The sequence below is a fragment of the Biomphalaria glabrata genome, chromosome 18, assembly GCF_947242115.1.
Source record: "Biomphalaria glabrata chromosome 18, xgBioGlab47.1, whole genome shotgun sequence".
Taxonomy (NCBI): Eukaryota; Metazoa; Mollusca; class Gastropoda; family Planorbidae; genus Biomphalaria; species Biomphalaria glabrata.
Window position 1 is genome coordinate 18,878,545 of NC_074728.1, and position 26,975 is coordinate 18,905,519.

The 26,975-nt window shown below is 38.2% G+C and overlaps 1 protein-coding gene across 2 annotated transcripts; it reads right to left on the bottom strand.

Annotated features, from left to right (window-relative positions):
• On the bottom strand, window positions 1-26,384 carry LOC106050491 (peroxidasin homolog). Of its 2 annotated transcripts, XM_056017884.1 has the most exons (9): window positions 26,222-26,384; window positions 23,307-23,442; window positions 19,287-19,435; window positions 17,049-17,258; window positions 13,153-13,242; window positions 7,821-8,033; window positions 7,030-7,110; window positions 3,090-3,213; window positions 1-1,175 (listed from the first exon to the last, which is right to left on the bottom strand). In XM_056017884.1, exons 1-9 carry the CDS (start codon window positions 26,271-26,273, stop codon window positions 980-982), a joined length of 1,251 nt encoding a protein of 416 aa, XP_055873859.1. In that variant the 5' UTR covers window positions 26,274-26,384; the 3' UTR covers window positions 1-979. The 2 variants fall into 2 exon arrangements, with proteins under 2 accessions (XP_055873859.1, XP_055873860.1); XM_056017885.1 differs by lacking the exon at window positions 26,222-26,384 and having other exon boundaries at window positions 23,315-23,447.
• Between the last annotated feature and the right edge of the window lie 591 nt (window positions 26,385-26,975).

A 26,975-nucleotide genomic window follows, 5' to 3' on the forward strand; every position in this document is an offset into this window, starting at 1 on the left:
TTTCATTGTTGTGTTCCAAATTTATTTAATGTACAAAGTCTGATCCTAACCTTCCTATTTAATTTAATTTCTTTTCCTTATATCCAGGTTCATCGACTGTCTCTGACCTGAAACAATGAAGCGACTTATACGGAGATGCTGCGTCTTTAGCTGTCGTCTGTCATCAATCAAGGCTCGTCTCAACACAAGCCAAGAAGATAGCTCTATGAACTTAAGCCCAAGTGGGCGTTGTTTAAATAGGCGTACTCTTTGGCTTCTCTAAGTCGTCAACACAAAGGCGATCCTTCGCAAAACTCATGAGGCAGGAAATCTTGTCTTTCTCTTATGAGTAGGAACCGGCTTAAAACATTTTGGTTTTCCTGCAAAGGAGACGCACTTTGTTGCTAATTGAAGTACTTCCTTCCTGTCTTTGATGTCACTAAAGTCTTTGATCGCCAAAATAATACAAGAGAAAAAGGTGCAACAGTACATACAAAGCTGATAAAAACCACAGTCCGTCTATTGTTATGCTGTTAACTGGAACAGCTTCAAACTGCCATTGGCAGTACGATAATACGGTTCAAACTTGTTTCTGAATCGTAATAATGTAAATCTCTCATATTCAACTTTTTTTTGCTTTAATTGCTTTGAAAATAAAACATCCTTTCCCATTAATTTAACTGTATTTGTGAAGGCTCGCACGTTCGTTCAAAGTAAACTGCTTTTGTGGTCAACTTATTTTTACAATGTTTGCTGCTATGTTGAGCTGGAAAAAAATCTTGTCAATATTTTACTTTTCTGAAGCTCTTTTATGGTCAACGCCTATGTTGAAATTAAAAGCTCTGTTAAAGTTAAGGTCAACACGTATTCTATAGTTAGTTCTGTTAGGGTCAATACCTATCAATACCAATTCCGAAATAAGAAGCTCTGTTGATGTGAACAGCTATTCTGAAGATTAAAGTACTATTATATACGTCCACTGCTATTGGGTATTTAAACGCTATTCTATAATGGCCTCTTCGGGTGGGCTGTGCCAGGTCTCTTGCTGGATATTATCCTCTGACGAAGTTTGCTGTAGTGGTGAATTTTGCATTCTGTTGCCTTCGGAGGGTGACTCGACTTCTTCCTCCCGTAGCTCTGCCTGGGAAACATTCACAGGTTCATCAAGTGTTTCTTCCATTTCAGTATATAACGTCCTGCGGTGGACCAAAAAAAAAACAAGTCTGTCAGTGTAATCATGCTAGTCCAATGATAGGTACAACAATAGATGTTTTGTTTTTGTCTATCACTTACTGTCTTAGTGGAGTAAACAGGATATGACGTAATAGTCAATGAAATTAAAGTGAGATAGATGAGGCTCTTCATATTTAAAGTAAAGCAATTAGAGAACACTAACGGATGCGAGGTGGCTGAGTGGTAATACACTTCACTTCCGAACTGGGGGGGGGGGGTTCGAATCCATTTTTTTTTAATTTCGGGATCTTTAGGGCGTCTCTGAGTCCACACGGCTCTAATGGTTGGATTCAGGGACGTCCTCTTATCGAAACTATCTTGCTTAAGTGTCCTGAGCATTATTGTAATAATGGATAACTGCGTTAGAGACATGGTGTTAAGCCAAAAAAAGATACTAGTTGTTATGATGAAAAAATTGTATTACAGACTAGTTGTTAAAATGAAAAATTGTTAGAGGCTGGTTGATATAATGAAAAATTGTGTTAGAAACTAATTAGTAAGTATAGTTCCCCTTTCAAACCTTGTGGGCAGACGATGTAAAGGTCATCTGTTTCTGTGGCTTACGGTTAACGAGGGTGTCATGCGGCCAGCACAACGATCAACCGCCTTTACTTTTCCCAACTAATGTCAGGTACCGATTAGAGCTGGTTGGACTCAAAGGCGCCCAAAGATTCCGAAATTAAAAATCCCAGTCTTCACAAGGATTCGAATTCGGGACCTCCGGTTCAGAAGCCAAGCGCTTTACCGCCCAGCCACCACACCTCCTAGAGACTAATTATAATGATAAATTGTGTTAGAGACTATTTGTTGTAATGAAAAATCTTGTTAGAGACTATTTGTTGTAATGAAAAATTGTGTTAGAGACTATTTGTTGTAATGAAAAATTGTGTTAGTCTCATTTATTGTAATGAAAATTTCTATTGTAATTAAAAAATTGTGTTAGTCTCATTTATTGTAATGAAAATTTCCATTGTAATTAAAAAATTGTGTTAGAGACTTTTTGTTGTAATGATAAATTGTGTTAGAGACTATTTGTTGTAATGAAAAATTGTGTTAGAGTCTCATTTATTGTAATGAAAAATTGTGTTAGAGACTATTTGTTGTAATGCAAAAATTGTGTTAGAGACTACTTGTTATAATGCAAAAATTGAGTTAGAGACTATTTGTTATAATGCAAAAATTGTGTTAGAGACTATTTGTTATAATGCAAAAATTGAGTTAGAGACTATTTGCTATAATGCAAAAATTGAGTTAGAGACTACTTGTTATAATGCAAAAATTGAGTTAGAGACTATTTGCTATAATGCAAAAATTGAGTTAGAGACTACTTGTTATAATGCAAAAATTGAGTTAGAGACTATTTGTTGTAATGCTAAAATTGTGTTAGAGACTACTTGTTATAATGCAAAAATTGAGTTAGAGACTATTTGTTATAATGCAAAAATTGTGTTAGAGACTATTTGTTATAATGCAAAAATTGAGTTAGAGACTATTTGTTATAATGCAAAAATTGAGTTAGAGACTATTTGTTATAATGCAAAAATTGAGTTAGAGACTATTTGCTATAATGCAAAAATTGAGTTAGAGACTACTTGTTATAATGCAAAAATTGAGTTAGAGACTATTTGTTGTAATGCAAAAATTGTGTTAGAGACTATTTGTTATAATGCAAAAATTGAGTTAGAGACTATTTGTTATAATGCAAAAATTGAGTTAGAGACTATTTGTTATAATGCAAAAATTGAGTTAGAGACTATTTGTTATAATGCAAAAATTGAGTTAGAGACTATTTGTTATTAAAAAAAAAGAACACATTGAGCTTGAAACCAGTCGTTAAAATGACAAACACTAGGACTTAGTGAGAATGAAAAGGTTACCTTATTTTTTCTTCCCTTGCCAGTCTTCTTTTGTTTTGTCTGTTAGTCAAGACAATAGTTAGAATAACGGTAATGTTAACTTCAAAGATTAACATCAATACTGGAAATACCCACTCGTATCTACCTGTGCAGACAAAGAGGCATTCAAAGTGTTGAAGCATGGTGTGTCTTGATAAATTGGACATTGTTTCTGCAAAGCTTATATCAACTTACTCTTATCTTATCTTATATAATACAGACGTTACTTCAAAAAAGAAGATGATTACGTCCTACGCGTCATGCATTCAGTCATGCATATTAACCAAGGACTTAAATTCTGCCAAGTCACTGGTTTTCCTGGCTAGCTCAGGCAACTCATTCCATGCTCTAATAGCACTAGGGAAGATGGAGTATTTGTACAAATTTGTCCTAGCATATGGGATGAGGAACATGCTGTTATCTTTGTGTCTTTCAGAGTATTTTTATTAAATTTTGTATTTGTATTTGATTGTGGTTCAGTGTTTTATGTATAATTGCTACTTTACTTTTAAGTCTTCTGTCCTGAAGGCTTTCTAAATTTAGTGATTTTAATAAAGGTGTTACTCTAGTCAAATGTGAATATTCGTTTGTCTGTCAGTTACTCTGTCTGTTTGGTAAAAGGTTTGCACACGTTATTTTTCGTACACCCAATCTCGGATCAAGTTGAAACTTTGCACAATTATTTCATGTACCTGACTAAACAAGAATTAATAAAAAAAAAAAAAAACAATTACGTAATTAACTATTGCTAATACATTTTTTGTTTGGTATTGAGCCAGGGGACAAAATTGTACTAACCGATGTCGTGGTATAAGTTGAATTAGTCCCCTTGAGGAGGCTTGAGCCCTAAGTACATACAACTTTTTTTTTTAAATGGATTTAAAAAGCGATCACTGTAACATTCACACAAATACACCCTTCTTCTTCCTCCCTTCCCCTCCCCCACTCTTGTTTTTATTTCTAATCGCAATGATTTCTTGTTTTTGGGCTAGATTTATTAGACATTTAATCACGTGACTGATCCAAACAAATTGATACGATTGCACTTAATGCAAGCTGTGTTTTTTTTTTAAAGTATTTTTGATATTTTTCTTGTTTGTTTTCATCCGAAAACTTTCAGAAGTACGTTCATGAGTGATACTTTGTTTCTTCTCTCGCTACAAACTTTCCTACAGGCAACAGTACCAGGAAAAAAAGAAGGAGAGGCAGACAGAGAACGCGATTGGGAGACAATATAAAAGATTGGACGGGCCTGTTACAGAGGCTTAGTCAGCAAAACGTGTGCCTGGGGCAAGAAACTTTATTACCGCCCCCCCCCCACCACCTGCATATTCCATGAACATCACAAAGAAAATATAGCCTTATATATATATATATAGAAAGTACTTAATAATAATAGAATACAAATAACCTTAAAATGTATTACCTAACTAAAATATCTACAATAATTTTACTTTTTTGGGGGGGGGGGCCTCTTTGCGTGTGACGCCCCCCTGAGGATGGCACCCATGGCATCGTGGCCCCTAGCCCCCTTCTCACTACGCCTCTGGCCTGTCATTGAAAGAAATTTTATCCAAGAAAAAGACAATGAGGAATGGAGAAAGACGGTCCTACAGACTAACGATGTGTGGAAAAGTGAAGTTTCGAGAGGTGGGCAAGGGGTTGGCAGAGGGCGTGACACGAACTCACGACTATCACGACAATAGTACAAAGCGTACACTATGACCACACAGCTATTCATATCAATGAGAAGAAACAAAAAAACGTCCCGGAAAAACAGTCACGTGACTTGGGCGAAAAAAACAAGTAACATATTTAAAAAAAAAATACTTTAAAAACAAAACAAAACAAAGCTTATATTGGGTGCAACAAGTAAAATATAAGCAAAAAAAAAAACAACATAAAAATAATAAAAAAAAAAAAGTTTACATTAAGTGTACTTTTATGAATTAGCTTGAATCAGCCATGGAATTATAGGTATGATTGACCTATACATTAGAAATATTTTCACCATTTTTTTTTGTTTAGCTTTTAGCTTTCTCAATGCGCTATGATCCTATTCAGTTGGGGGGGGGTTTACATTAAATATAAAATATATAACGCAAAATGCAGGGGCCCCCAACGAGGTCAAGCCCCCCGGGCCCACAAATGATGGAAAATTCCTAACTACACCCCTGATCCGATCACTTGTCTGGACCAGTTGTGAAAGGGGGAAGGAAGAAGATGGTATCGTGGTGAATGATCGTTTTTCTAGATGTATAAAAAAAAATGTTCACTCAGGGCTGAAGAGTCCTCAAGGGGATTAATTTAACTTATACCACCACATCTGTCAAGTACGATTTCTTTCCCTTGTTCAATATACCGAACAAAATAATCAATTACCAAAGATAATTAAATAATTAGTTGATTTTTTTTTAAATTGATGCGCATGTTGTCAGTTAAAAGAAATAATTTAGTCAAAATTGTCAGCTTCATCCGAGATGGGGTGTGGGAGAAATCAGGTGTACAAACTTTTACTAAACAGACAGAGTGACTCCCAGTCCATTTCTTATGTTTCGAAAAGCGGAGTAGAGTTGTTGTCTGCAATATGGGAGGGGAAGGGGGTGGTTCAGCAATAAGCAAATAAAGAGAAAGACAGAGAAGTAAGGGAGAAAAACGGAAAAGAGAACGAAAGAGAAAGGAAAAAGTGAGGTACCAGGAAGTGGGTGAGGCGAAGAGGTAAGGAAGGGAGAGACGGAGAAGTGATGGGGAGAGAGAGACAGAGAAGTGAGAGAGAGACAAAGAAGTGAGGGAGAGAGAGACAGAGAAGTGAGGGAGAGACGGGGAGTTGAGGGAGAGAGACAGAGAAGTGAGGGAGAGAGACAGAGAAGTGAGGGAGAGAGACAGAGAAGTGAGGGAGAGAGAGACAGAGAAGTGAGGAAGAGACGGGGAGTTGAAGGAGAGAGACAGAGAAGTGAGGGAGAGACGGGGAGTTGAGGGAGAGAGACAGAGAATTGAGGGAGACAGAGACAGAGAAGTGAGGGAGAGAGACAGAGAAGTGAGGGAGAGACGGGGAGTTGAGGGAGAGAGACAGAGAAGTGAGGGAGACAGAGACAGAGAAGTGAGGGAGAGAGACAGAGAAGTGAGGGAGACAGAGACAGAGAAGTGAGGGAGAAAGAGACAGAGAAGTGAGGGAGAGACGGGGAGTTGAGGGAGAGAGACAGAGAAGTGAGGGAGAGACGGGGAGTTGAGGGAGAGAGACAGAGAAGTGAGGGAGAGAGACAGAGAAGTGAGGGAGAGACGGGGAGTTGAGGGAGACAGAGAAGTGAGGGAGAGACGGGGAGTTGAGGGAGAGAGACAGAGAAGTGAGGGAGAGAGACAGAGAAGTGAGGGAGAGAGACAGAGAAGTGAGGGAGACAGAGACAGAGAAGTGAGGGAGAGAGACAGAGAAGTGAGGGAGACAGAGACAGAGAAGTGAGGGAGAAAGAGACAGAGAAGTGAGGGAGAGACGGGGAGTTGAGGGAGAGAGACAGAGAAGTGAGGGAGAGACGGGGAGTTGAGGGAGAGAGACAGAGAAGTGAGGGAGAGAGACAGAGAAGTGAGAGAGACAGAGAAGTGAGGGAGAGAGACAGAGCGTTGAGGGAGAGAGACAGACCGTTGAGGGAGAGAGACGGAGAGTTGAGGGAGAGAGAAAGAGACAGAGAAATAAGAGGTGACGGAAACGTGAGGATGAAAGAAGCATTGAGAGCGAGAGAGACGGAAAAGTGAGGGAGAGAAAGAGGGAGAAGTGATAGAAATAGAGACAGGGAAGTGTGTGAGAGAGAGACGGCGAAAAAGAGGGTGAGAGGAAGGGAAAAAGGAGCGAGAAAGCGAGAGAACAAGAGGAAGCCAGAGAAAGGTGGAGACAGAATGAAACAAAGAGAGCGAGAGAGTGTCGCCTCACTTTTTACGTATATCCTTATACTTCTGTGTGGTCTGTGTCTGAAAACCTCATTCTTCGCAAAACAGGAATACATTCCACTATCTGCACAGAATAGGAATAGTTCCGTTTTAGAATCAATGCTAGATCTAGATCTACATATTTTAAGGACTTGGAAAACATTCCACTATCTGCACAGAATAGGAATAGTTCCGTTTTAGAATCAATGCTAGATCTAGATCTACATATTTAAAGGACTTGGAATACATTCCACTATCTGCACAGAATATGAATATTTCAGTTTTGGACTCAGTGCTAGATCCAGATCTACATATCTTTAAGACTGCAGTAAGTTTACAGACTAGGGGGGTTCTAACAGCGAATCATTGACCATCAGATAGCCTACACTTATGGTTTGGACTGTATAACAAGATTTAATGAATTAAAACGTTGAAAAGGAGATATCAATAGCAGTGACCCCTGGGCAACTTGCAGAATACATTGCTTAGCGCCGTAGACTTGAAAAGCTATTTGAGATGTGGGGTTCTTTTGCGGACCTTTATATATACGGCCAGAAGAGGACAAAATTGAGTACAAAACCTTAAAGAGAAAGAAACACAAAAAAAGCCAAAATAAATTTAAAAAAAAAACTAAAATTATTTATTGGATGAAACATGTCAATAAATTAAAGGCTGCAACATCTGTAACATCTTTCTAACAATAGTTGGGGGTGCGGTGGATGAGTGTTTAAACGCTTGGCTTCCGAACCTGCCTGGGGTCCTGATATTCTAAAGCAGAATAAATGAATTCATCACCTGATTCCTGAACGTCGTTGATGTTAAGAATGCTGTTATTGTGCCCGCCGAAGTGACCGTAACTAATTCGAAAGGCGTCGTTTGTCAAATTTAAACTGTCCGACTTCCAGGTCACGACTGTTTTCGGGAAGCTTATCACTATACAGGTCAAGGTCGCGGTATGTCCAATCGTAGCAGCGATTGATCTTGGTGGAATCAGAATAATGGGCGAAGCTGAAACAAAGACAATCAGTGTTGGTTTGTTTTTCATTGTTTTGTTGTTGTTGTGTGTGTGTGTGTGTTTATCAAAGCTAAATGACAGTGGTCTGTGTGTGTGTGTGTTATAATCGCACAACTAAGACACAAAGATAAAGGCACATTCCTCATTCCATATGCTAGGACAAATTTGTACAAATACTCCATCTTCCCTAGTGCTATTAGAGCATGGAATGGATTGCCTGAGCTATCCAGAAAAACCAGTGACTTGGCAGAATTTAAGTCATTGGTTAATATGCATGACTGAATGCATGACGCGTAGGACGTAATCATCTTCTTTTTTGAAGTAACGTCTGTATTATATAAGATCAGAAGCAGAGCCGGTCCTACAGGTTACGGGGCCCTATGCGAAACGGATTGCGCGGGGCCTAATTTGGGTTTGCGATAAGGATAATAAGTGAAAATTAAGATTTTGTATTAGAAAATAAATTCGTGTTTGCATTTTACTCATACTTTACTAAGTACAAAATCACTATCAAATTAACTTTACGAGCCATCTACACAGGGGCGGACTGGATGTCTAATTCGGCCCAGGCATTTCTATACACCACAGCAAATATTGTATATTATATGATGGGCCTCCAATTATAGGCCTATCTGTTCTCAAAATCATTGAGGTTTTTTTTATAATGTACCGATAACTGTATGTATGCTCTATATCTTTATAAGAAATATAGACATTATGTTGCTTTTGAATCGCTATGTTTGTAGGCCCTTAAAGGATGAAGCCTACTAATAGTACTGTCTACGGATGTAGGCTATTATATTATGTGTTAGATTAAATTAGTTTTACACTGTAGTCTGTAAAAGATGTTTTTAACATGACGCTCACATATCCCCTTATATATGAGAATATTATAAAACATTAAAAAATTTAATGCGTGACATAGTGGCATTCATGAGACCCTTTAGGCCCGTTTGAGTACCGGTCCACCGGGCATTTGCCCAAATAGACAGTCCGCCCCTGCATCTACAGAAGATAGTAGTTTTCCAACAAAGATCCGATAAACATTCAGATCTGCCTTTTAGATTTACTATCGACTCGCAAAATATCGCTTTTTTATTATATATAAGAGGTCAAGATAGATGTAGATCTATATTTGTTTAATATTGACTATTAAAGTAAATTAAGTATTTGAAGTTCTTGTTTTGGTTAAAATTCGGCTTATTATTACATTTTTATTAAATGAAAGCTGACAATGCCTTTTTTTTAAATCGCGAGTAGAATTGGCGTTTTCCATATTGAATGACACATCAAAATGACAATTTTGTCTGTTTTAAGATTTGCATCAGTTTTCAGAAGATTTTAATAATCTCAGGACATTTTCATGACTTTTTCTTATTTTTTATAATTTCAGGAGAATTCCAGGAATGGTTTAATTTAATAATTTACACCTAGAAATTGCATCGCGCGGGGCCTACGAAAATGCGGGGCCCACTGCGGCCGCATAGGTTGCAGTGGCCTAAGACCGGCCCTGATCAGGAGATGAGATAACTACACCCGGCGCCCGAGTGAAAACGATTTGTCCAAAAGTGCCTAAGAAGTACGAGAGTTCTCTCATTGGACAGGTCGGAGCTGCAAAGAGCGGGTTGTAATAAAGAGTGGAGTGTGGTGAAAGAGTGGAGTGTTGTGAAAGAGTGGGGTGTGGCGAACGAGTGGGGTGTGGTAAAGGAGTGAGCGTGGTAAAGGAGTGTGGTGTGGTGAAGAAAGGGGTGTGGGAAAGGAGTGAGCGTGGTAAAGGAGTATGGTGTGGTGAAGAAAGGGGTGTGGTAAATGAGTGAAGCATGATGAAGAAAGGGGTGTGGTAAATGAGTGAAGCGTAGTGAACTAGTAGGGTATGGTGAACGAGTGGGTTTGGTGAACGAGTAGGGCGTGTTGAGCGGTAGAGTGTGGTGAAGGAGTGGAGCGTAGTGACGCCACTGCTCTAAGATATATCTCGAGATTTAATTTTTTTTTCAATGTGTCTCCTTTTGCCAAGTTATAATTTTTCCAACTTGATCGTCACCCCCCCAAAATGGTGTAGACCGGAGCGGATCGTACCGTCGCCAACCCCCGCCCTCAACGACGCCACTGCGCCAAGATACCTTCTTCTTCCCAACAATTTCCATTAATATATTGGAGTAGACGTAGTATGAAATAAAATAAAAGGGGGGCCTGCACAACTTAACAGGTTTCCCATGCGAACAGAATAGGCTTAGGATTGGTAGGCCTACTACTGAGTTACAATTTCACTTCTTGATGTGACACTGCTGCTTACATAATAAATAAACCTACATCCTTTAAAGTTGTTAGAAGATACACTTTTTTCTTAATGGATTATAAATGTAAGTTTTGTTCAAAGTGTTAAATATAATTAAATCTAAATCTAGATCTATGTCTGACCTCTATTCATTGTGGTGTAGATTGTCGTCAAGTGTATAGCCTAATGACGATGTGTAAAAACTGAGCGGTATAAAAGTGGTTTTCACTTCTTTGTTTGTTAAACTTACAATTGAAACCGAAATTCGTATTAAAATTCTTTTTTAAAATCAACTTTTGAATCAGTATTCTATTTCATGAGTTACTTAATAAATGAAAAATCTATTTTATAATGATCCATTGATACTTTTTCAAAGTGGTGTAATTTTTTTTTAAAATCTGCTTGCATATATAATTTAAAAAATTAGATCGTTGACTTTCGGAAAAGAAAAAAGTAGCCGTTGCATCAGAACTTTGAATGATCTAAAATATGATGTCCGAATTTTCATTTTTTCTTGTGGTTTCTGAGATCTAAACGGGACGGACGGATAGACAGGCCACACAAAACACAAATAGCGTCTTTTCCCCTTTCGGGGGCCGCTAAAAATCAAATCTACTATATATTTGTAAGTTACCGCTGACTCATTCATTGATCAAGAGATCTTTTAAACCGTCGTACATATCCGCATAAAATTTCGTACACAGGTTCTTTTTTACCTCCTAGACGCTCACTATGAACGTTTTTTTGAAAGAGTCACAGCCTGAGGACCGCTATTCGCGAAAAAACTGCAAGCTTTCTAACAAACATTTGTATTTTATTTTCGGTATTTCCCCAAAAGTCTAATTAAAAAGGTTCAACAGAAATATGTCACAAAATCCACATTTAAAAAAATATGTTTGTTCTTTTGCCCTAAAGTTTACTTATTTTAATAGGCCTTACGTCATTTCCACTTCCTTTTAGACGCCATCTAAATAAAAGAAAAACAACAACAAAAAACCAAATCCTAATAGCATTAAGATAGAGCTAGAGTCTTTTTCTTTTTTTTTTTTTTTTTTTTTTCGATAGAGAGAAAGAGAGAGAGAGCAAGGAACGGTACTTTGTGACACTTTTTAAAAAAGTTATCCTAATAGCATTAAAAAGATAAATCTAGATTTATTGTCTATGCTCTACATTCAAAAAGTGGTGAGATAATCTATTACAGTAAATAAAAACAAATTGATATTTTTTTTTAGATACCAAAATACAAAAAAAAATGTAAGAAGGAGGAACGAGAATGTGGCATTCCATTGGGGCCTTCGAAAAATGCATTTTTTCTTTTGTCTCTAGCCCTGAAACTGGTGGTATGCAGAAATGTATTCGCTGTCTTAGACCGTACATTACTTGCATTAAGATTAAAAGTTGAAAAAAAAAGAAAGGGGCACTCGCGATCGATATATACATTGAATTAAGGAGCCGAAGAAAAGTCATGGAGTGTACGAAGGATGAAGGGGCGTAAGCGGATAAGCGAAAGTGCTACTATAACTAACGTCTATGTGTGGGGAAGGGGGCGAATAATGAAGCGCGTCTTTCCAAATCAGGTCAAGTCAAAAGTCTATGTCGGAGAAATGACGAAGCGCTGGTTAAAAAAACAAAACAAAAATGGCGGTTCCAGAGAACGAAAATGCGGGAGAGAAAGAGAGAAGGTTATAGAGAGCGAGTCGTAAAATTGCAACAAATTCAATAATATAAAAAAGATGTTAGGTTGATCGTTAAACTGTGGCTCGTTTATTATAATCCAAAAAAAAAAGAAAGAAAATAAGGTGATTTCCGGTCATAATTATTAATATAAAGCCTAGGAACCAATCCATGGGCGTAGCCGGTGTGTACTGCTTGTACTATATATTTAGTTACTTTCTGTTTTACTGTATGACTTTTAGTGTATCTGCCAGGCTGGACTAATGGTCTAAATTAATAAAACTTTACACATGAACAGTCTTGATATTTTCACACAAAAGTTATACAGATGTAATAATTGAAGATTAATAATACTTAAACATATACACAATTAAAGCATGAAAGAAAATTATAATACTGTACAGGGTGGCCAAAAGTAGGTTTACAGTTATTAAACTACCTTTTATATGGTTGAAGTTACTTGCTTAGTTATACCAATGTAAACATTCCTGTTGAGCATCTGAGAGATTCAATTGTTTATGTGTAAGTTAACAGGTGTACGAATTTCCAGCTGTTTTTAGTGTCCAATTTTCAAGTCAATAGTCTACGTGATGACTGTAAACCTACTTTTGGGTTACCCTGCATATTTAATAACAAAATGTAGGCTCGGTCAGATTTTGGCGCATGTCTGCCTCATTATGAAATTCTTCAGGATTTATTTTTGTAGGTTTGCCACAGTCACGACGCTCATTGGACCAAGAACACCGTGAAAAAGCGGGACAGGGTCCGACCGCTGACCATCACAGCGTCAGTCCGAAGACGCCTATCACATGACCAGGCAGACATCCATCTTTAGACTAAGCCAGTTCCTCTTGTTTAGATAAAGACTGTAAACTAAGTCTTAACAAAACGAAAACGTTTACATCAGTGATGCCCAACCTACGGCCCGCGGGCCACATCCGGCACCTCGGAACGTTTACCCACTAGGAAGCCAAAGAGGCTGTTATATTGGACACCACAATTTAGTTGTATTATTATTATAACCATCATAATTATTATCACAGTTACCTTATTATTATCATTATTATTTTTTTTTGTTTTGTAGTGGTACGGCCCGTGTTGGGAATGCATATAGCCCCAGGGCCAAACAGGTTGGGCACCACTGTGACAGACGGCGCACTAACCTTCAAGAGCCACCAGACACCGATAAGACAAGGTTGTATGTGGGTATACGATGGCGAACTCGGAGGTGTAGAAGCCCGAGTCATTGCGAACTAGTGTGTCAGGGAAACATTCATCAGAAAACAAAACAAGAGGCAATAGGGAATAGTAAATGTAACACCAAAAAAAAAAAAAAACTGCATTCATCCATTCAAAAGTCTTCAACGCCTAGGGATGGCAATGGTGATGAGCTCCCATTGTCTATTACCTTGCTGTTGCATGTACCAAGGCCGGTTGAGAGTTTAGTGTGGGGCTAGCGACCGCACCCTGTGCAACCTCGACTGCTACAGAAACGGTAAACTTTAAACATGAAGATAACGGCCATGGACCAAATCAGTCAGGACACGCCCAATGCCTGATACGGGAAGCGTAGTGGAGGAGCTATGAAGACACCCGAGTTGTGTTTACTGAGCGCCTAAAGGCAGCACGGAAAACCTTCTCCCATATACCCTCCCTCCACTGGTCCACATATGAGATTGGACCATAGCGCTCTGAGCATACTATAAGCATGAAAGTAGCGCTATATAAAAGCTATAATTTATTTATTTTTATTTACATGGCAAGCCCTTCAAAGCAAAGACCTAAAATCCGTGGGCAACAGTTAGAAGGGGGTTGTGAAAGTTGTCCGATTTCTATTGAGAGAGCTTGTCGTTCTATGCGTTGAACGTCGCGGTAGAAGCTAACTCTGTGGAAGTCTAAACAAATACTTCTAAAAGGCAAATAGCTTGGACACTACGTCCAGCACAAGGTCTGCATCTACGGATAGATAGTAAAAATGGCGATATAGCTTCTTCTGGCATTTAGAGTGACAAGTGAAGGCAGATACCGGGCGCTTCTAAAAACCAGGAGCTTCGGACAGAGCTCGTCTGCTTAAGTATGCTGATTCATCTATATATACATCGATATTATTTATGGTCGGGTCGATGTCGCCCACACAGCAGTACCCCGGCTGTCCTGATTTTTCCTTAGGATTATCTCCCAAAATCGTTCCCATGTTAAGCCAGGTAGCGTAGGTTTGGATTCAGACTTTTCCTTCTACCAAATGTGTAGCCATCCAAGGTTAACGAGCCCCTGCTGTCCGAAGCTTACTGGAATAGGCGCCAGTTGCTCGCCTTTGCCCCTTCTCTGAGTAGTGTTAACAGTTCTCCCGGGCTCAATATCTGAACCACAAGTGAAGGCTCTTACTAGTTGTCAGATGCTATTTTAGACGCGTGCCATTGGAAGCTACATTTGCTTCAATCTTTCGCTACGTCGCGAGGCTTCTAGAGTCATCCGCGAGAAGAAACCTGGAGAAGAGTCATTTCAGCGTTAAATCTTTAAAACTGTCATCCATGGCATTCTTTCTAACACACCCTGCCAGTCTTGCGTTAGTCGAATAGCATTCCATGAGCAACCCGTGATTCGTTTATCTAACGCTTAGAAATGTACCAACCGGCATATCTTAAGTCTCTCGAGTCAGAAAAATCCACAATAGTAGGCCTAACAGTACACAAGATGACCGACTTCGAAACAAGAGGAGATTCTTTTTTATCGAATTTAGCTACACGTTCAATGCTATCATGGCACGGAATCTTGTGGATTCATTTGCTTCTTAGCCTTAAGTATGGTCATTTTATAGACATAGCATAGATCTAAGCAACAAGCACTGTAACAAAAAAAAAATTAAGTTCCACTTTCAGGCATAGTGATCTATGTGGCAGATGATTTAAAGGTCATCTGTTTGGGTGGACTCAGAGGCGCCCTAAAGATCCCAAACGTAAAAATCTTAGTCTTCACCAGGATTCGAACCCGGGTCACCGGTTCGGCAGCCAAGCGCTTTGCCACTCAGCCACCGCGAATCCAGACAGCATTTTACTAGTCTATATAGATCTAAGCAACAAGCATCGCACTTGTCTATATAGATCTATAGATCTAGGTAGGGCTTACACCTGCATGGCATATGCATCTTTTCATGTTCAAAAGCTCGGTCATGTGATATTCTAACGAAACTATAATAGTGTATAAATACCATATCTTTAAATACATCTTACAGGCCGCATATTACCCGCGACCCGCAGGTCTTTATTTGTGTATCACTAATCTAGTGCCTTAGAAACTAAAATGAAAACAAAATACGAATGCTTGAAATCTAAAATGTTAATTAAAATTAATTAATTTAAAAATTTGAAGGTAATTTGGATATAAATCTAGCTCTAGAACAGTGTTTCCCAAACTTTTGACCAATGATTTCCCCTTCTAGAATTTTCGTAACGCTGAATACCCCTCGCCCACCCTACCCCCACACACACACACAAATAAAGGATTTATTTTAATAACAATCACATTTTTTCTGTAGACCTACACATTCACAAAATAATGGTGACTCTATCACAATTAAGTTTATTGAGTTTATTTTTTGCATGTTTCAGAGACACATCAAATCCATTCTTAAAAAAATGGAAAATAGTATTTACATTCAAAAAGTGGGCGTGTCGAAGGAAGTTTCCTAAACATTTCCTGATCTTTGTAGAAATTCGTCTAAAAATGTAAAATAGCGCCGTATTTGAGTTTGTAAAAACTTCTTTAAAAAATAATAAAAAGGATTTAAAACTTGTTATATTTTAATCTAGTTTTAAAAAACAAATCGGGTATTTTAAAAAGAATCAGCATAGTTAGCTATGTGCAGCGCGTACCCACTTCAAACTCTTCCCGTACCCCTGGGGGTACGCGTACCTCACTTTGGGAGACCCTGCTCTAGAATGTAAGGAATATTCATGGCATAGCTGCTAATGACTAACACTTTGATCTCGTGTTGACCTACATCGCTTTATAAACTGAGAGGTTAACGTTATATATCCTATGCATAGTAAAGACTTACCAGGTCTTATATAGTAGACTAGTAGCAGATTTATGAAATATAAGTAAAGACTAGTAGCAGATTTATGAAATATAAGTAAAGACTTATATAGTAGACTAGTAGCAGATTTATGAAATATAAGTAAAGACTTATATAGTAGACTAGTAGCAGATTTATGAAATATATAAGTAAAGACTTATATAGTAGACTAGTAGCAGATTTATGAAATATAAGTAAAGACTTATATAGTAGACTAGTAGCAGATTTATGAAATATAAGTAAAGACTTATATAGTAGACTAGTAGCAGATTTATGAAATATATAAGTAAAGACTTATATAGTAGACTAGTAGCAGATTTATGAAATATATAAGTAAAGACTAGTAGCAGATTTATGAAATATAAGTAAAGACTTATATAGTAGACTAGTAGCAGAATTATGAAATATATAAGTAAAGAGTAGTAGCAGATTTATGAAATATAAGTAAAGACTTATATAGTAGACTAGTAGCAGATTTATGAAATATATAAGTAAAGACTTATATAGTAGACTAGTAGCAGATTTATGAAATATATAAGTAAAGACTAGTAGCAGATTTATGAAATATAAGTAAAGACTTATATAGTAGACTAGTAGCAGAATTATGAAATATATAAGTAAAGACTAGTAGCAGATTTATGAAATATAAGTAAAGACTTATATAGTAGACTAGTAGCAGATTTATGAAATATATAAGTAAAGACTTATATAGTAGACTAGTAGCAGAATTATGAAATAGAAGTAAAGTAAAAAAAAAAGTAAAGTTCCCCTTTCAGACCGTGCGATCTATAGGGCAGATAATGTTCAGGTCATCTGTTTCTTTGGCCAACGGTTAACGAGCAGGGTGTCATGTGGCCAGTAAAACGACCAACCGCTTTCACTTTGCCCCAACTAAGGTCACTGAGCTGGGTGGACTCAGAGGCGCCCTAAAGAGACCCAAAAGTAAATATATATATATATATGTTATAATAGAGACTTACTTACTAGGACTCCCAATGACCAGGTTGCTGGTCACTAGTTTGCCCGCGAATCTGGTCATAGTCACGATAGTATAACGTGAGCCTTCCGTCAATGGGAAGGAGCCATAGTGCCAACCGTTGAAGATTAATGAGCCCTCGTTATCCAATGTGGACAAGTTGCAGCTCAAATCTACCCTTTTCATCTTCCATTCGAACGTGACGTTTTTTTTCTCCGCTGCAAAACCAAAGTAGATCGCAAATGCATTTTATTTTCAAGCAAAATATTAAAAGCAATAGACAAAAAAAAAAAGAATACTTTAAAAAAAAAAAAAAAAAAGCTTATCTAAAGGGAAGAACCGCCATTGATCTAAAAAATTACAGAGTTTAGCTCCCTTTCTGCTTTATAACACAAAAGTAATTAATCAGTAGGCTACTAAATGATTAACTAATTGGTTAATTTTTTTGGATTGATTCGTGTGTTGTCATTGACTATGAATAATTATTCAAAATTTCAACTTGATCCGAGAAAGGGAAATGGGAGAAAAAATACATGTTGAAACTTTTTACCAGACAGACAGAGTGATGCAAGCTTTGTAAAAATCCTTCTATGAAAAAATTATCAAAGGGAAAAAGCTCTGCACTTACAACTGTGTATCTTAATAATGTAGAAGTTAGTTCCCTTATTCTATTTCGAGCAAAATCATTTTTTACCAAAAATTAATTGACTGATTGGTTAATATTTTTTTATTGATTCTTGGCTATGCCAATGATTTATTGTGCAAAGTTTCAACTTGAAGAATGGGTGTGGGAATAATAACGTGTACACACTTTTTACCAGACAGACAGAGTGATTTTTTTTATAAGTTTTGCAAAAATAAAACGGCCTCCGAAAAGGGGGGAAGTCTCTATTACTTTTTATTTGTCGTTCTATCGTCCGTCTGTCACGGTTACATAAAAAAGTAATAATAAAAAAGCTATTTAAAAATACGATTTCATAATATTGTATCACAAACTCTACTCAAATCAGAACTTCATGAAGGAAACTGGAACCTAGACACGGATCTCAAAAACGGCTTTAATGATTTTCCAAGAAATTTAACAGTTGGTGTATTTTGGTGAGAAAAGAATTACTAGCTCATTGGCCACACAGGGAAAACTTTAGTTTGACCGTTATAATTTTTCAAAGTAAAAAAAAAAATAAAAGAAATCTACTTTAGAAAATGCGAAACACTACATGTTCTTGTAACACTTGACTTTTGTAATAGTATGTCTGCTTGTTGTTTATTGCCTTCGCCTAGCAATTCAATAAAGAAACTCCGTTTTAGTTAAGCAAACAACAGCAACCAACTTTATTACTGAAACTTTTATATACATCTTACGCCTCTAGGTCCCTAACGTCGGCTGCTGGTAAATAACTCACGGTCATACGTTGGTCAGACAGTACACCCACACACCTGTATGTCTGTCATCAATACAGAATAACGTCCCTCTATTCCTACATTAGTTTTCTATGTAAAAATTATCAAGAGGCTGGAAGAGGATTGGATCTGCTAGAACAGCAGTTCTCAACCTTATAAGCTCGGCGACCCCCTTTTACAATCCCCCACTCTGCCGCGACCCCCCGACCCCCCACATACACATACAGCAATAGAAGAGTAGACAATACCAATACATATTTCGATGGTCTTAGGCGACCCCTGGCAAATGGTCAATCGACCCCCAAGGGGGTCGCGACCCACAGGTTGAGAACCCCTGTGCTAGAAACAAGGACACAACAAGAGACTTACCAATGCAGCTCCTCCTTCGTGGTCCAAGATGAGCGCATTTCTCATATTAATTCGAATCCTCGCTTTGAAAAGCCGGCCACATACATGGCATGGGTAAGTTTGGTATAATGCGGATAAGCCTGCTTCTTCTCCCAGCCTTTTTTTTTCCTCTCTGCGTTCATTCATGCTGGCTGCGCTCCTTCCCTCGTATCTTCAGACTCTGACACTCATAGCTTCACGCCATCCTGAGCGATCAAGAGTCAGTGTTTCCCAGCCGTGAATGTCGATATCATACTCCTTGAAGGAGCTCTTAGGGGTGTCTTTGTAACGTTTGTGTTGAACCCCCCCCCCCTCCCTCTCTCCCTTTCCGAGAGCGCTTTCCTGCACACAGCTTTCCACGAAGAATTAGTTTGGGGGGAGGCGACTTCCTGGCACACGGACTTAAGGCCCCCGCCCCCCAATCGAGATTGGGAAATAACAAAGAGACTAAGACTTACCGAAGACGGCGAAGACCGTAACGTCGACGTGATTGTTGTTCCCCATGTGACACATATACTTGCCGGCGTCGCCCAACTGTAAAGATGTGGAGATGACAATGGACTTGATGATGTAAAGTCCGTCTGCTAGCTGGTTAGCTTGCCGAAACCTGCGACACCGACCAGGGCAAAACAAGGTCATGTCTGCTAAGTTACATTCCCGCTGACCATATAACCAATGCTAGCCTGATGTGAAGTCGACATAGCAGCAGGGCAGGGCCCATTTACGACAGAGCAAGACTGTGCATGTGGTGGGGGGGGGTCGCGCTCAGGACTTCATCCCTTTAAGTAAGCCTCCACACTTTCAAAAAATATAAGATTTTAAATAAAACACGCATATTGAATATATGAAAACGAGGGGGGGGGGGCGGGGAATAGCATTCACGAGTACTTTCTATCTTTCTTCACAAATATGGCATGCTTTTAGATTTATTCATTCAATTAGGGATGGCTGCCTAATCTTGCGGTATGCGCTCAGGATTGTCGTTTTGTTCTTCTCGTTGGTCTCGGGTATCTACCCTGCCCGCTGCCTTTCCCCTTTATCCTGCGGGAGGTACTTCAGCTCTGGCGCAACATCCGAAACGTTTTACAAACATGCTAACAAGTGCATTTATAGTATATATTTATATTGGGCCCCCAAACGATGGCACATTCCTTGCTACGGCACTGGTAGGAGTATCCACAAAATCCTGCCCATGGGCTCCACAGAAAAAACTCTGGCGCTGCATACTAATTCAATGGGTCTGTCCGATAATCATTTTAAAGATTGAGAGTATCAATAAGTTGATCTAGTTTTGTTTTTTTTTAAATTGCTTTTATTTACATCTACTTTCATTCTGCATCGGTCAGAACGCAAATGAATGAAACCAATCTCCGACTGCAAGGAAAGAAATTGACTTTCATTGATCATATCATTTTCTCTTTTATCGAGATATTAAATCTATTTGAAAGAGTTTTACACTCTCACATAGCTTATTTGTTGACGAGTTACTGCCTAAGGACATCGATATCTATGCAATTCACCTAACAATGCTCTATGAAGAAACGACGATTCGCTTCTAGGATGTAAAGTTGTAAATAAATAAAAATAAATATATATAAATAACAATGATTAAATATCTGTTACTGATGTTCATATTGAGTTGCAGGAAAAAAATAATTTACAAAATTATGTCTTCAGTAGAAATAATGTTAACCTAGGAGGCACGACAGAGATATGGCTGCACTTAAATGTTTCAGTAAAACTCCAAAACTGTGGTCGAAAATGGAGCTATTTATTACCTTTTTTCTATCAACATACATGTTTAACCTAGATTTAGTGCGTAACAAAATGAATAAGCAAAGAAATAGACTGGATGTAGCCACTAGAGGAGATCTTCGACTTGTTTTGTCAAATTTAAAGCTTGAAATTTCTAAATATTGTCAGACTGCAGGAGGCACAAGGTTTCCATTTCAAAGTGAATTCGGCAATAATAATGTTTTTATTAAAAATAAAACTGAATTTACAATTAAAACTAAAAACGGTTGGCCCTAATATTCAATAATTTAAAAAGGGACTATTCTTGGGATTTGAAAGAAAGTCATGACAATGAGATTAAGTTTTGTGTGTAATCAGTGCAAATTATTTGACATAATTTTTGTATAATGATAATAATGGCAATGTCTTCTATTCCGAAGATTAAGGCTGAGTGCAGTGTTTTACATGTATTACATAACTACGCAAACCCAGTTGCGACCTACATATTTTACCGAATTTTATGCAGACAAAGCCGTTGTCTGCTGGCGGTCTATTTAAGTTCTCTTTCCGTCTTTTGCGCCTTTCTTCAATAATGGCTTTTCTTGGAGTCTCAAATCTTTGTCCCGCAGCTCATGTGAGAGCTCTCCAACAGTCTCTCTCAGAGGCCATCTGCTGCCAGATACTTTCCTCTATGCCAGTAGGGGGGGGGGACGAAATGGCGCCTAAGTTGATCGTTATTGCGCTTACAAAGCCTGGGGAGGGCACCTCTGTTACACCGTCTCTTTTAAACTCGCCAAAGAAGATCGCCTTTGGCATGCGGTCGTCTCCCATGCGGGATAAGTGTTATTACTTACTTAGACTTAGGATCTCCCGCGCCGTTCGGCACATTGGGCGGCAAGCTGTCTCCACAAAGATCTGTCACTGGCTATGTCTGCAGCCTCCTCCCACCTGGTGTCGACTGTTCTGAGGTCCTCCATGAAGGTGTGGCGCAAAGTTATACGAGGACGTCCCTGTTTGCGCTTTCCTCGTATTGGCCTCCATGTCATCGCAAAGTCCTGATATGCGTAGTTCATTTTGTCGGAGACAAACTTCATGCGACGCTCTGTCACAACCTCACTAAGTTTTTGACTCCCAGTTAGGCATAGGATTTCTTTGTTTGAGACCCAATCTGTGTAACTGACTCCCAAAATCAGCCATTTTTTGTTGAGCCACAATTAGTTTTTTTCAGTTTTGACAGATGACTTCCATGTCTCACATGCATATGTTGCTGTTGGGATGACGATTGTGTTGAGACGGTGTACTTTTGCCTAGAGCCCAATGGCTTGGCTTGTCCAAATAGGCTGCAGCCTTTGGAACATGCATCATGGTAGGCATCCCCATCAATTGTTATGATGCTGCCAAGGTATGTGAACTTCTCCAACTCTTTTATGGTATTTCGTAGAATGAATATCTGCTCTGCACATGATCTGCCTCTTCGAAAGCCTGCTTGTTCTTCTCTGAGCATCTACAGACAATGCTGAAAACTTTGCCAGGGACAGAGAGGAGAATAATGCCCCTCCAGTTGTTGCACTCTGTCAAGTTGCCCTTTTTTTGGAAGCTTTACAATCACTCCTTTTTGCCAGTCCTCTGGGACTTTTGAAGTTCGCCAACAGAGATTTAAGAGATCAGTCATTCTTTTAACAATGCACTGCCCACATGTTTTAGCATTACTGCTGACACCGTGTCTAGCCCTGGTGCTTTGCTGTTCTTTAGCACTGCAATGGCCATGGTAACCTCCTCTGCAGTTATTGGGTCTGTCTTGACCTAGAGATCATTGTCCGGAGAGGGGGGTCCTAAACGCGTAAGTCACATTCAAGTGTTAATTGACAGCATACAAATTAATAAATAAATGACAATTTTGTTCAAATTTGCCTTCCCACGCTTCTTTATAAGCGCTGGCGGATTTTTTAATTAAAAGAAAAAAAAATACGAAAAAGGGTGCGGTATGCCAAAAATGGTTGAAGAACACTGATCTAGACTAATAATAGTAAATTTGTGAGATTGGAAAATTTGTATTAATTGTTTTTTTTTTTTTGTTCGGCACAACTTTCATGCTCAGACAATGCTAGGTGCGCAATGGTCCAATCATTTTCGTGCATCAGTGGGGTGGGGAGGAAATGGGTATCTGAAAGATCAACGTGCTGCCTTTACAAAAGCTACTTTAAAAAAGCTGCTCGCATCTGAATTCAACCTCGAGGTCTCAAGCCTTAATGACGAAGTCCAACATGTCAGCCACTGAACTATCTAAGTAGCCTACTTATAAAATTAGAAGGTTTAATAGTCCATTAGAATTAGGTGGATTCAGATCCCGAAATTAAAAAATCCCTGTCTTTACCAGGATTCGAACCCGGACCCCAGGTTCGGAAGCCAAGCTCTTTACCGCTCAGCCACCGTGCCTTAAATTTGTTAAGATACTATTATGTCACCTAAATTTTCTACAAAAAAACTGTATTAAAGTTGAAAGCTGTCTATATATACTGTAAATAAGTTTAGTTCAATGTTGTTTGAAAAGAGGTTTGTTCAACTTTTTTCCGCGTTAGTAAATTAATACGCCTACAACGGTTAAGTTGAACTACTTTCTAAACTACAACCCAATAACCGTACAGCAACGATCAAATCATATTTACTTGTTAGCATTTTTTTTTTGACAAAAAACTTATTGGCTGCCTTTTCGTGAACACATTTAAAAACTAACGAGTACTCACATACTAACATTGGCTGTTTTTGGAATATGCCAGGAAGGAATTAGTGCGTAAATCCTAGAGTAAAAAGTGCAGGTGATTTCCAGTTTTTCCCCTAAAGAAAGTACTATATTTCCAGAAGGTTCAAGAGTAACTTTTTCTGAAAGAAAAACAACAATGAACACTCAGTATCCCTATATGGTAACTATCACTATGAAATAGTGTGTTGCATACTTCTGGTATGTTAAGATGTTAAATCTGATATCTCAATGTCCAGTGTATGCCAGGGATACTTGGTTCGGGGAAGAAATATTGGAATTCGTTTTATGGAAATTAAATATTTTAATCCTCAAAGTAGAAATGATAAAACACACACTATAGGCCCTATATATGTGGCGATTTAAATTTGTAATCGATCTAGACTGATAATAATAAATCTATGCGGTTAGAAATATTTTTAACTATTGATTTTGGTTAGCACAATTTCATGCTTTTAGCTTTCTCAATACGCTATGATCCTATCACTTGTCTGGACCAGTTGGGAAGGGGGTGGGGGAGGGTATGGGAAGAAAGAATGGGGTATCTTTGTTATCATGATAGCTTTTAAAATTCATTTTTTATTTCAAAAATTAAACAATCTAAACTCAAGGGTCTTAATTCTCATTAAGTAAACAAACTAACTACTGTGACAGAAAAGTGCTTATGAAAATAAAAGTGTTTATAGTAATGTATTGTTAGTTTCAAACTTTCAAGTGGTGACCAATTTCTTTCTGCAAAGTATAAAGGGGGCTAATTCAAATTATACCACCACAACAGTTAAGTACAATTTCTTTCCCTTGTTCGATATAAATTGAAGTAACTATCATTAGTTAATAAACTATTTTTTTTAAATAGATTCTTGTTTTGTCTGGCAATAGAAATAATTGTCCAAAGTTTTAGTTTGATCTGAGATTCGGTGTGGGAGAAGTAACGTGTGCAAACTTTTTACCAGACAGACAGTTGGTGTAAGTTTTGTAAAAAAAAAAAAAAGTTTTGAGTTGATCTTGTTAAAGACAATACTTAGACAAATGTTATTTCTGACAAGGCTTCGGTGATCTCATTCAGTGACTCGGCTTCGTGTGCATACGTGTTAGTATTGGCTGAATAGGATGCCGAGAGACAGTAGGTGTGTTTATTGCCATTTTGAATTCAGGTCGTTCAACTTTTTTTTTAAATGCATTTAAAAAGCGATCACTATAACACTCACACAGATACCCCATTCTTTCCCTCCCCCACCCCCTTCCCAACTGGTCCAGACAAGTGATAGGATCATAGCGTACTGAGAAAGCTAAAAGCATGAAACTGTGATTTCCCGCGCTTTTACACCAGCGTAGCTCATTTCTTTTCTGCCTCGATAGAGAATAACATCGGACAGATAAGTTCAATTAAGACTATTTTGTGTTAATTGTTTGTCATTTTTTCTGTTTGTTTTGTAGCTGATGAAGGCCTCGTGGCCCAAACGTCATTTGTTTAATTTGGTCCTGCAGGGTTACATATATGCATGCTTTTCGTATTTCTAAATGATAAAGGCATTAATCACCCTGAATTAGAGAACGACAAATGGTTGCAAACATTTTACTTTATGGTGGACCGTGGATATAACAGAGAAATTAAATGAGCTGAATCTAAAACTGCAAGGAAAGGAAAACCCAGCCTATGTTTTGGTAGAAGAATTCATATGTTTTGAAGAAAAATGTATACTTTTTGAAGAAGATATTCAGAGCGGTCAATTACTTCATTTTCAATTTGTAAAGCAATATTGTGATAAAACTAGTGCAACTGTTGACACGAGTTACTTAAGCACAGTTATAAAGAAAAATTAAAGATGAATTTGCTGACTGATTCGAGCAATTCAAAACAAACAAAACGACTGTAGCGTTTATAAAAACAAATTCTCTCATTCAAATAGTAACGAAATACACATTGAGCACATAGGCCTACACATTTGAAATTGATACTGGATCTCTAGACATGCAATTGATCGATTTAAAAAGTAAAGCTTTGTGAAGTGAAAAATTTACAGAGTTGAAAATCAATTTGGAAGAGTATGTGAACGTATAAAAAGTGGACCGCATGTCGCGAGATGAGGCACACATACTGCCTGGGCGTGCGGTTTGCCCGCTGAACTGTCGTTCAGATTTATCGATGGTCCCGGGTTCAAACCCTGCCTGCTCCCATCCCCCGTCGTCCTGCGGGAGGTTTGGACTAGGAAGTAATTATCTTCAACTCTGAAGGAACATCCGAAACATGTAAAACTTTTTACAAACATTTTACAGTCAGGTGAAACATGCCATTCTTCACCTTAAGAAGGCTGACTATTTTCGTATATATTCGAGCGAGCAAGCGTTGTCTTGCATGGATATAATTAAAATGAAAGAAAGAAGCCAACTAACAAATGAAAATTTAAGAGTCGTGTTTGGAACTAAAAACAAGCTTCGAGCCAAATGTATCCAAACCTTCTAAATCCATGCAAAGCCAAAGTTACTATTGAATTTGTTTGCTCACCTGTTTGTTATTGTAGTAGAATTTTTAGTTGTATGTAAATGTTTAATTGGTTAAATAGTAGGCTATACTTAAATAATAAGTAATTATCTGGTAATACCATATAAATATGTATATATAATATCTACTTTGCTGTGGAAAAACACTTTTTATATAAAGATAAATATATTTTTTTTTCTTATAAATAAATAGATTCGCTTTTTTTTTTAATCAAAAAACTTTATTTATGCGAGCACTATTTATTGTTTGGAGAAAAAAATGTGTGGCTCTTTAGAAACGTTGAAATTGTGTAAATTGTAATTTTTGGCTCTTCCGACTCATAAGGTTGCTAACCCCTGATCTAGTCTTCTCACATAAATGAATTAATCTACAAAGCTGACATACGCTTTTATAAATACCTAAATGCGTAGACGTGAAGGATAATAGGATTATAAAGGCAATGTGTTGCATAGTATTCAGCGTGGATCTATTCTGACTTTGGTCGAACTTTTGTCTGGTTGTTTGTTTAGTTTGTTTACATTGCGGCTAACAACCGTCGGCCGACAGAGCCAGATTTTTAAACAATGTTTCGCCAAAAACATAGGCATATGAAAATATTTTTTTTTAGATTTAGATCTGAGTGATGAGAAAACGTAGGCCTATGAAAATATTTTTAAAAATTTAGATCTATGTACGAGTGATGGGAAAGATAAAAAAGGATGTAAATTATTACATTTCCATTACCGATGGCTCGTACCCAAGACGCTCGGGCAAGAAGCTAGGTCAAAGGCGGAGCACACAGGGGAAGTTCCCCGTTATTCCTTCTCTGTACCACATCGAATAGATGTCCACTTATGGTTCGAGATGACCGCATCCCTTTTATGAGCCATGTGACCCGGAAAAGGGTTTTATCCCGTGGCCAGGTTGAGAAATTGGCTCATCACCAACTCCTCTGTCAGGACTCCCCCGGCCCAGGCAACTTGGTGATCATGTAGTCACACCCGGCTTGTCATGTTGCACCGTCCTCCTAGCCTCGACATGAGTTCCTCCTCCCCTCATGCGGGGCCGGAGGCCCAAGCCCCACGTGGGGTTCCTTATGCCAATACTGTGCCACCGCATCCGTGAGGGGACCATCACCACTCGTATGGGCCCCGTTGGGGAACGGAGCGGTGG